This window comes from Euwallacea similis, chromosome 6 (genome assembly GCF_039881205.1).
Source record: "Euwallacea similis isolate ESF13 chromosome 6, ESF131.1, whole genome shotgun sequence".
NCBI lineage: Eukaryota > Metazoa > Arthropoda > Insecta > Coleoptera > Curculionidae > Euwallacea > Euwallacea similis.
Window position 1 is genome coordinate 2,065,810 of NC_089614.1, and position 11,450 is coordinate 2,077,259.

At 36.0% G+C, this 11,450-nt stretch overlaps 1 protein-coding gene across 4 annotated transcripts; it reads right to left on the reverse strand.

Moving 5' to 3' along the window:
• Window positions 1–2,060: 2,060 nt before the first annotated feature.
• LOC136409673 (DENN domain-containing protein 5B-like) lies at window positions 2,061–11,200 on the reverse strand. Of its 4 annotated transcripts, none has more exons than XR_010752191.1 (7): window positions 10,863–11,200; window positions 10,530–10,638; window positions 6,556–7,171; window positions 6,240–6,442; window positions 5,702–5,881; window positions 2,618–5,587; window positions 2,061–2,555 (listed from the first exon to the last, which is right to left on the reverse strand). XR_010752191.1 is itself a non-coding variant. In XM_066391346.1 (6 exons), exons 3-6 carry the CDS (start codon window positions 6,603–6,605, stop codon window positions 5,313–5,315), a joined length of 708 nt encoding a protein of 235 aa, XP_066247443.1. In that variant the 5' UTR covers window positions 6,606–7,171; window positions 10,530–10,638; window positions 10,863–11,200; the 3' UTR covers window positions 2,061–5,312. The 4 variants fall into 4 exon arrangements, 1 of the variants encoding a protein (XP_066247443.1); XR_010752190.1 differs by having other exon boundaries at window positions 2,061–2,562; XR_010752192.1 differs by having other exon boundaries at window positions 2,061–2,562; window positions 6,184–6,442.
• Between the last annotated feature and the right edge of the window lie 250 nt (window positions 11,201–11,450).

The window sequence follows — 11,450 nt, forward strand, 5'->3', positions numbered from 1 at the left end:
AGGCGTGCCTTGTGGGGGGTCTTTTCTTCGGGGAGAAAACCACATTATGCAAACGCATAAGATGAAGTAAAAATAGATTGTTCTGGAAAATTTTGATTTTTATTACAAATAAAATTGCCATTTCATTGCAGCATCTGCTAACATTTCTATCAGATTCCATCAGTGTACATCAGTACATAAATTTCAATTAAAGGGAATTTTACCAATAAGTAAACATCTATACTGGAAACTGCGGGAACAGCTATGATGCTTTATATTTAATAAGAAAACGCCTTTGCTGCATGGGCCTTTATTATATAATTACTACATAGCATATGATAGATTATTGCAGTTGATTCTTAAATTTTACTAACACAGGAGCCGTTCCCAAAAAACATCTGGCATTTGAATCTGTCTTATCTACTATTCTGAGCAATTAAAACAAACACTGAATTTCTTTAAGACACGAATAATGAACATGCTGTATACAATTCAATATTATATCACCTATGTGATATGCATCGAAGTTTAATTACCCCAGTGCCGCACCTTGTCGGCAGCTATACTTGCATATTTGCATCTGCCGAGTGATAGCTATAGCTACCAAGAAACATGATCGTAAGTCAATCTTAAAATTCCCGATAATTATAAAAGTTCTTTATCCCAAAGACTTTTTCAAGGTATACCCCAAATGCGAACATTTGGGAATGGCCATAAAAGGGTGTTCTATGGCGGGAATTTTAATGTCGGTGTTCATGTTTGCAGAAAACAAGAAGATGCGGAGCGGTTATAACGTCTATTCCAACATAATATTTATTTATTGGACCGAATTCATAGTCACGGAATACATACAGCTATTCGTGATCCTGAACGAACACCCCATTAGAAAAGATCTGATGTCTTTGAATCTATGTCTTACCTTGATATGCACCGTTCTTATGTGTAGGCGATTGATAATGCGAATGAGTCCCAACTTCAAGAAATTGGTCGAGACGATTATTGAAGATGAGGCGAAGGGAGACCCTATTGATGATGAATTGGTAGGTTTAACGATGGTTTAGTTTTCATGATGTAATATTCCAAAATTCTAGATTCAAAAACTCGATAAAGAGAGCATTGAAGACGCCAATTGGAAGTATAGGGTTTACAGTTACGTCACGGTTATCGTGCGTTTGTTATACTTCGTAAAACCCATTCTGGTTGGATCCGTTGAAGAAACATATGGAAATGTGACCAGGATTGTACGAGAATCGCCTATATCTTCTTGGTTTCCCTTTGATGTGCAAGAGCTCTATAAGGTCCATTGAGATACATGCTCATATGAACAAACCAAATATTATCAGTTTTAAATTGTGTATACTTTTCATTTTATAGATGTGACAATTGGGGTTTCTTCTATAGCGGCCACCGACATCTTCATGGTGAGTTTGATTCTCTATCCTTTCAGGCAGCTAAAAAAGCTACACTATTTGCTCAGTTATTTTTAAGATTTTGAACAGAAATATCAAATTTCGAATGCCATCGAGGAGGAGGATATGGCTACTTTTTTATTTTTTAAAAACCTCATCATTAGACATAAGAATATTATTCAGTGAGTCACAAACACGATCTATAATCCACTTTTGGGTGATTTTCACATTTTCAGATATGTTAACACCTACAACAAGAACATGGCCTATACTATGGTGTTCAATTTTATTTAGAGTTCAATTCAAATTTGACTCGGCTATCACGCAAGTTTCAGGGGTTGGTAACTTTCCTTCTCATCACAATATTTTCTAACTTTATCTTCTAATTAGAACAAAATTACGTTAATGTTATTCGCATCTATAACCATGTTCTTGATAACCACGGTGTTAAGGCTTTCTTCGTATTATTACCATGCCAATGAACTCTTGATTCTGGTAAGTACCTGTTATCAGGAAGTCATATAAACCTCCGCACTTATTTGATTTTAGAGTCAGAAATTGAGCAACTCAATCTGGGAAAGCAACTGCCCAGACGAGACTCCTAAAATCAAATTCATGGTGTTGATTTATATCATGAGAGTTCAGAAACCTCTTGCCTTCACGATTGGTCCATTTAGTCAGATGGCGATAAAGTCCTTTATCTCTGTAAGTTTTCATCTACTGACCTCATTGATGTGACAATGGTCCCCATGTAACTCGCTCATTTTTATATATTTGAGGCTACATATTCATACGTGACGCTCATTATGACGTAATGGATAATGCAGCAGGCGTAGGTATGTATGTGTAAGAAAAATATTTCCTTCTTAGAAAAAAAAATTTAAAAAAACACAAAGGCCGTGTATGGTTAAGGGGTCAATTCGGCCCCCACGGGCGATCGATCTGAAATTTTTACCAATTGTCCCTACCACTCAAAGGACTTACCACATAAAATTTCAACTTCCTAAGTCTCACCATTTAAGGGTAGGACGGGGTTGAGGGTGAAAACTTTAAAACGCCATATCTCGGAAACTATTCATCGTACAGCGTGGGGCAAAATGGTGTGTCCTTCAGTAACCACCTTCTTATTTTCATATACTTGTAGATTTATCGGTTGATGTCAAAGGGCTGAAATCTCAAAAAAAAAAACTTAGGTGATTTTAGAGGAGTTCGCACTTTGGTACACTAACCATTTTTGCACACTGTGTAGAGGGCCCCTCGAAGTATCTACCCACGTTGAATCAGATTTGTATCAAAATCAGTATTTGGGATATAACGATTGAAAATATAGATATGATCACAGACCCACCTCCATGTTTAACAGTGGACAACATGTACTTGGGATCCATTCTTTTGCCACATGGACGTCGCACATAATTGATCCCGTCAGTTCCATGCAGATTAAATTTCGATTCATCCGAAAAACACACTCTTTTCCAATCGTTAAAGGTCCAGTGCAGATGGTTGCGTGCAAATTCTAGTCGGGCCTTCCGGTTCTTCTTACTAAGCAATGGCTTTTTGATGGGACGACGTGCAAATAAATTAAGATCATCCAGCCTTCGTTTTATGGTCTTAGTTGAAACACTGGGAACGCCCTCAGCGGTAATCTCATTTTTAATTTGTCTTGGCGTTTTAAATGGATCTTTGGAAGAAATTGTCTTAATCAAACGAAGGGTCCTAGCTTGAAGTTTTCTAGGTCGACCAGTTCGGTGAGCAACTTCCACGGAGCCTTTTTTTTTAAATTGACTGATAATAGACCAAACTGTCTTCCGCTTCAAATTTAAACTTTTTGCGATGTCTACTTGTCGTAAACCACTATTATACAGCTCTATAATTTTTGTTCTGATTTCAAAAGATACTTGAGCACCGCGGGGCATTGTAGAACTTAATTTTTTGAAAAAATGAAACAATTCTAATATTGTATATTCAACAAATAAACGACATGAACTGCCAGTCTATATACTTTTGTCCAAGCAAAAAACTATATTATTTTATTAAATATTTATTGCTATGCAAAAAAATATAAACATTTTAAAAATATTATTCCTTGTAGCTACCCATATTTTTTACCAAAAAAGGAAGTTCAAATTCAATTATTTGGTACATTTTTATAAAGAATCTTATTTGTCTATATACTTTTGTCCATTACTGTAAGTGACAATGTAAGAGGTCAATACATATATAATACAATAATACATATGCGTAACCTGGGGTGCTTTACAGAATATGATTTTTTTAATTGTTTATTTTTGTTTACAATGGAATGAACTAATAATGTGTGGGGTGTTTTTTTGTTCAAAAAACTCGTTGGATACGGCGTTAATTTTTTTCTCTTTTTGAGGCGCGTTCCTCTACGTAAAACAACGTGCACAACTGGACTTCAAATTATACAAGAAACGCTCGATTTTAATCAATTTTTTTGCCGAATGGTAAATTTCCAAAGCTGAGCAGACCACCTTCAAGATTATTTTTAATTTAGGGCCGCTCGATCGAATATCGATTTTTCAACACAAACAAATCGACACGTAGTTTTGCGATAATACGTCATCCGAAAGTGACGCTTTGGATTAAGAAGGTTCTGGAAACAAAAGAATAACACTTTCGCTGTCAGCGTTAATGGCGTCTTCGCGTTGCTTCCTGCGTAGCTCGAGAAAATGATGAAATTTCGGTTGAAAATGTGCAAAAAATTTGGAAAAATTGGTGCAGACTTGAAGGTTAATTGAATAGAAATGTAATGAATGCTTGTACGGGATTGTGTCTGATTGAAAACGGGTAAAAATCGCACGTTTAAAATTCGATTTTATTTGACAATGCCGGGAATATCATCTCGTTTGCATTCGGGTTTCCGAAGCCGTACGATTGCTGAGTAGCATACTTGGAAGAAGCTCAAATTGAATTGAAGTAAAAGTTTTGGTGACCGAAAAGAAAAAAGCCATAGGCGGACGTGAAACCGGACAGTGTAGTGCGTGTTGTGTCGAAAGTAAATAGTAACTGAAATCTCTCTTCTGAGTAACTGCGGAATGATAGTTTTTGTTGACAAGACTCTAAGCGGATCATAATTCCAGAAGGATTATTTGCGGTAAGTGATCGACGTTTGATCATTGAGCCTATTTTAATCTTCGCTTAATTTCATTTTCTGTCTTGATGACTACTCTAAGTGATGTTTCTTACTATTTATATGGCTTTCTTTAAGCATATACACGTTATGTATTATTTCGTTTCGCGTATCGTTTCCATAACTAGACCGCTGAACTGTTTTCTCGCAAAAAAGAGTGTAAAGTTATTATCATTCGTCCTATGATTCGTATCTTTGCAAAAGATATCAATTCTTAGATAATGTGGTAGCTCAGTGGTAGCACGACAAATAAGATATTCGAAATACAGGATAAGCTGATCATCGAGTTAGCTCGAAACGAAAATTGTTTAGCAATATCCTTTTTAGTTTCCCAGATACAGCATCATTTTGGTCCCTAATTTTTGCGATTTTTTGGTGCCGAAAATGAAGGTACAAAAAGTGCCCTTCCGCCGCATCAAACCGTTACCGTCTTAGCTAGGAATTGGAACTGCCACTATAGGGCCAACGGAATCTGTCAAGGACAATTCAAATTCCGACAAAGTATATTACAGGCAGTTCCAATGCCGACCAGGTTCATTGCGGGGATTTCCAACACCGACAAGGCATGGCATGGGAAATTCCCATGCCTCAACTAATGCCCACCAGGGTCGTACCCCAGGGGTATGACAATCTTAAAGATAACTCCTACTATCTAACCCGTATTCAACGTAAAAGTAACACCTACCTACAAGAGTCTGAGGTAACACGTATCTACAAGGAACGCGATGCTACATATTCATGACGTAGTGAGTGAAAGTGGAGGGGGGCATTTAATTGTCGCTTTGTAAGTCATTTCGAGATAATAGGGATAGGAAGTTTTCAAATTGACACCCTGAATGCATCACATACCGCACTCCTAAGCAAATAAACAGTTGGAATTTCCCGTCTTTTCCCAAATTTTTGCTTGTGTGCCTGATCTCATCGATGAGATGACAGTAGCATCTCCAAACTGCGACGGTTTCTTGGTGATTTCGTTCCAAACTGGCGGTTTTGTTGCCGGAAAGTTCATCCATCAGGTTTTGCTCGAATTGATCTTTCACACGCACTAATACATCAAAGGCTAAATTATTAAGTACTTGAAGTTTAACACAAACAACACTTACACGGAGAGAACACTTATAATATTTTTCTAAATTATACACCCCTTTCTTTCACTCACCAAAATAATCCCATAGATAGTTCTTTCCAACAAACATCCTCGCCGATTTGAATCCCAAAAGAAAAACATTCTCGAGACATTGGACTAGGCCATCTTCACTGCACAAGAGAGCAGTAAGGGTCGTGTGTCTTTCGGAATTCCTGGTGTATCTCCATTTGACAATGTTATTAACGCACTCTCCTAAGCATTCGTGAAATACAGGAGTGAAAAGGCAAGATTTACGGAATTCAAATTTAAACGATTATTTAACGGCCAAGAGTTTATGTTTCATTCCGTTAAATGATAGTGATGAACTTGTTTGATGTCTTCTTTGTTAATCAAAATGTACAATATGGGGTTAAAATCACAAATCACAAATGAAGAAAGAAGATAAATGTTATTACAAATGTTTGAAAACAAATTTGAAACTATTAGTCGACACAGCTATACAGAACCGACACCTGATAGAAAACCAGGGTAATGTTCCTCGTTATAATACTTACTTTGCCAGGGAATAGTGTCGACTCTGTATATTCCTGTACGTATAAACTGTACTAACCCAACATGTACTGCAATTCGGAGGCATTCAGCTCAGACCGGGGCGAGGGGGTTGGAGATCGCGTTCTCGGTGTGCTTCTCCCAAGGCTACCGGTCGGTCTATTCTCCTCCTCTTCTTTTTTCGGGGACAGGAGATTACCGACCAGGAGTCTTTCCGTTGAACCGTCGTCTACGCCTCTACCTAACCATCTACCACACGCAAACCTAAAAACAATGTAAGTCACAAAATATACAGTAAAATTCTAAATACAAAAGTTTACATGGAAAAAAATGTACTATGAGGGAAAAATTGGATAGATTTGGATTTTAAAACTTACTTATAGGTATGTCCTGTCACATCATTCCTCACCAACACATTGTCCACCATCCACTTTGCATACAATCCGGAATTATCATGTCCAATTCTCAAAGTAGTCAAAACTCCCAAATTCCTGTTTCTATACTCGAAACTGTATATATTTTAGGGAACTTGAATTCTCTGAGTTTCTGACAATGTCCCGGACAAAACCACCCATACATTTGCGGACGTGTAGGCTCCTTTCTTATTGGGAACTATTGTGACGTTATAAGGTATCACAGTCGTCGGGTACGTACTGGTAAAACAAAAATAATCCACTGCATTCAGAGAGAGCAAGTGGTATAAAAATTGCTCCTTTTCCTCTTCACATCGCACGAAAGCAGATCGCTTGTATAACTCTTTGAGAAGGCCCTGGTCCAGTAATAGTGCCCGTAAATGTTTGGACAGTTGTTTCTTTTCCAGGGCCAATCGCACCCAAGCTCTGGCAAATCCAATGCCCGTTTTCACGTCCGGCATTGCCTGGACGTTAGTTATATCAAAAAATATGCTATTGGGCAAGTCGGGAAGGTCGCTTTTAGTTCGGTCGCTTGCGGGGCTGTTCCAGCTTTCTAGACTTGTAGTTAACCGTGAAACGTCTGAAAATAAATATATATTATAACTAGTTTCCATAATCAAATACAAATGTATATACCTCCTATTGTTTAGCCCTATATTAAATTAGAATAAACCATTAGTCGTAAAGATAGTCTGTTTACAATTTGGCTGAAACATAAAATGCAGAAAACGACTCATCTATCAGTTTTGTCCTAACATAAGTGTGAATGGAATGATTGAGGGTTGCGAGCGTGGGAAGAAGATGGAATGGTGTGTGTTAATTCTTTTGAAGATAAACAGATGCACTCGGGGGGACCCTGATGCATCTTTGGTATGGGGGGCATTCGATTCCCGAAAAGGATGGAATAAAGTTGTTTGAGAACACGTGTGTGTATTTTATTAAAATTAAAACCTAACCGCTTTAACATATACTAAGTTCCAAGCGTTTATATTTAACTCCTGTCGATCTCTGATACACGTTAAAAAATCAGTTCTGGGAATGTACATTGCGTTACGAAGTGTCCCATTTTTGTCGTAATCTTGGGATATCTCGGTCATTAGCAAAGACAGAGAGATGCGGTTTTCGCGAACCTGTGTCACTTTTTAGTCAAACTAATGATGAGATTGATAGAATCGATCCAGCTATCTTAGTTTTTGCACTACATGGCGTTTTTGAAAATATTCAAACTATAGGGGGCTTCCCCCTATAGTTTGAATGTGCGTCAAGTTATTGAAAATATAAAAACAGTTATGGATAGAGATTTTTACGTCAAATCCAGTGGGACATTCAGATTTTATTTGTAATTCATATTTTTCGAGATATGGACCAAACTTATGTTTTTAATGGGACACCCTGTATATGTATACCTATTCTGATTCCCCGAATTCTCCCCATTCCAAAAATACAAAACTCAATATGGTTATTTCAAAGAATAATGTCACAAATTCACGCTGTCTGCTAGAATAGTGACTAGAGGCAACCACATTTAAAGCAAAATAATTAGTGACAATAATAATTGTCAATAATCATATTAACAGTCAAAATCTAACTAACAGTATACATTATGAAAGGACTCAACATATAATCTCATTTTTACAACATGAATATATTACTAACAAAAACAAATTTGCCACTTTTTTTAACTGCATAATGATGTAAATTTAAGCAAATATTCAAACTGATTTCCGTTCACGTCTTCATTCATATCCAAACATTTTTCACATAGTTTGGATATTCTGTTTAAGGCGTTTAAAACCATTACCGGGTGTCTTTCTATGTAGGTATTGCAAAGTTTCCTTTACAGCGATGCGTAAACCATCCATATTTTCGTGCTATCTTCGATAAATCCCGTTTTTTAAATACCCCCATAAAAAAAAACCTACGATAGATATATAAAATATATACAGGGTGTTTCAGAGTTGCGGTGACAAAAGCTTAGGGGAGATTCCTCTGACCAAAATAAGAAAGTTTTTTATTTATCGTTTAGAAACGCATTTACCTATTTGAATAAATTTTTTACGCTTTATTAAAACAGTTATTATACACCTGCTGGACCAGTTAGATTTGATCAGAATTTCCAGGAAGGTAACCAGCGAGCAAGTCGATTGTTTTTTTGCAGGAAAACCTATTATCCCGTATTTTTTGCTCTTTTTATGTGATATTCAGATAACCCCACTAAAAATAGTACATTTTTGTCTCTTGGCTTTTTTCGTGTCTTGCTTCGTTTTCGAAAAAAAATTACATTGCCATACCTCGCCATGTCCCTGAACTGAAAAAAATACAATTTTTTACAATTAATAAGTGATGACATTATTACAACAAATACTCAAATTGAAATTGCATTATTACTTTCCCGTATGAAGTTATAGTGGGGTTATCTGAATATCATGTAAAACTTAAAAAAAAATACAGGGTTTCACAGGGTTCAGCTAGGTTTTCCTGCAAAAAGACAACCGACTTGCTCGCTGGGTACGCTCCTGGAAATTCTGGATCAAATCTAACTGGTCCAGCAGGTGTACAACAATTGTTTTAATAAACGGTGAAAATTTTATTCAAATAGGTAAATGCGTTTCTAAACGATAAATAAAAAACTTTTTTTAAAACAACATCCTGTATCTGTATTTTATATACCTATCATAGGTTTCTTTTTATGGGGGTATTTAAAAAACGGGATTTATCGAAGACAACACGAAAATACAGATGGTTTACGCATTGCTAGAGGAAGCTTTGCAATACCTAGAAAGGGTTAAAAAAATGGCACATTTGTTTTTAGTAATAAATTCATGTTATAAAAATAAGATTATATGTTGAGTCCTTTTATAATGTACACAGTTAATTAGACTTTGACTGTTAATATAATTATTGACAATTATACTCCTCACTAATTATTTTGCTTTAAATATGGTTGCCTTTGGTAACTATTCTAGCAGACCGTGTCAATTTGTGACATTATTCTTTGAAATAACCATATCGAGTTTTGTATTTTTGGAATGGGGAGAATTCGGGGAATCAGAATAGGTATACATATACAGGGTGTCCCATTAAAAACATAAGTTTGGTCCATATCTCGAAAAATATGAATTACAAATAAAATCTGAATGTCCCACTGGATTTGACGTAAAAATCTCTATCCATAACTGTTTTTATATTTTCAATAACTTGACGCACATTCAAACTATAGGGGGAGGCCCAAAATACTACATTTTCAAAAATGCCCTGTAGAGCAAAAATTAAGACAGCTGGATCAATTCTGTCAACGTCAGTGGTAGGTGGGCTGTTATACCCCACACCCCAAAATACCACATTTACCAACTCAAATTTTCTAAATCCCCAGGTACCTATCTGTGGAAAATTACAGAAATTTATTCCGAAATTTTTTTTTTACTATTGGATTATGGGGTATAGAAATAAAAGAATCTGAGACAGATCGTTTTTATTAGAACTCTAGTTTCTTTATTACAGTCAGAAGGCACGTGTTAAGGGTCAAAAGATCTGTAAGGAACTCACTACTAAAAGCTCACACTTTTATGGCTCATCTCTATTAAAAAGGTCAAACACTGCAACCATTCTCTTGATTTATTGTCCTAGTCATTTGGTCTTTACAGGGGTGAAATATTAACTACAAGAAACAAAAAGACCCAAAAATCCATACATTCTTCTTTCTTCTGTTTTAAGAAAAAGAGTCATAAAGTGAACAAACTTGACTCTTACAGACAATAAATTTGAGAACATAAAGACTATTGAATTTTGGACAGGAACACTTGTATCAGAAATCCAACATTTATTTTCCCAAAAAGTTCTTTGCACAATATATGACGAGTGGGAGGAAGACGTTTAGGGGCATCTTTTGTTAAAAAATAAAAAAATATTTGATTTTCTTTATAAATTTTTTTTATTACCTTTGTGCAATTTTTCTCTGGTCAGTTAGCTGGTGGGTTTTGTTCGTTTTGTGGTGGGCTTGGTGAGTCCGATGACATGTCAGATGACATGCCAGAATCTTCACCACTGCTGCAAGAATATAAAAGAAATTTTTGTTGTAATATACAGTTTGACTAAGAACCAATAAGGGTTCAAGTATAGAAGGTTGGAACAAAAAAGTGAAGCTGCACATATGACTTTCTGCATCTTTATCAAAAATAAGTTATTAAAAGGACTTACAGAATATTAACTTATATTATATAGTTAACATCTTGTTAACAATTTTTATATTCTAATTATAGTTCATATTTTACCTGTTTGTTTTGAGCATCCGGCAAAAGGAAGCTTTTGAAACTGGTGAACCAAAAACGATGTCCACATATACACCACTGCACAAGTGAACGCACGCTACAGATGGTTCAATCAAAATCAATCTAGTGGCTGCGGCGGCAGGTAAATCCAAAACAGTTTCAATATTTTCGGTAAGAAGAACGAAAACTCGTGTGCGCTCTGGCCAGGGTGCAATTCGGATTTCATTGTGTTCGTTAATTTCTTGAACTGACATATTTGCTTCGAAAACGTGATTGTTGCAACAATTTATCGAAACATGATATTGTCTATTGTTTTGCCTGGTCATCTTGATCTGTGTAATATTTCTGGGGTTCAAAGATAACATAACCTTCAATTCACTGTTTAAGGCATGCGCGCATCAATCGCGTGGAAATATTGGACTGTAGAAAAACAACAGTTCACGAGATCTCCCAGACATAGCTTGATAGCGTCTTTCATAGATGGCGATCGCTGTTTAAATTTGTACAGATTTTTATTTAAAATAATAATAGATCAATTTTAACAGATTTTTATTTTGAAATAATAATAGATCAATACAAATTTAAACAGCG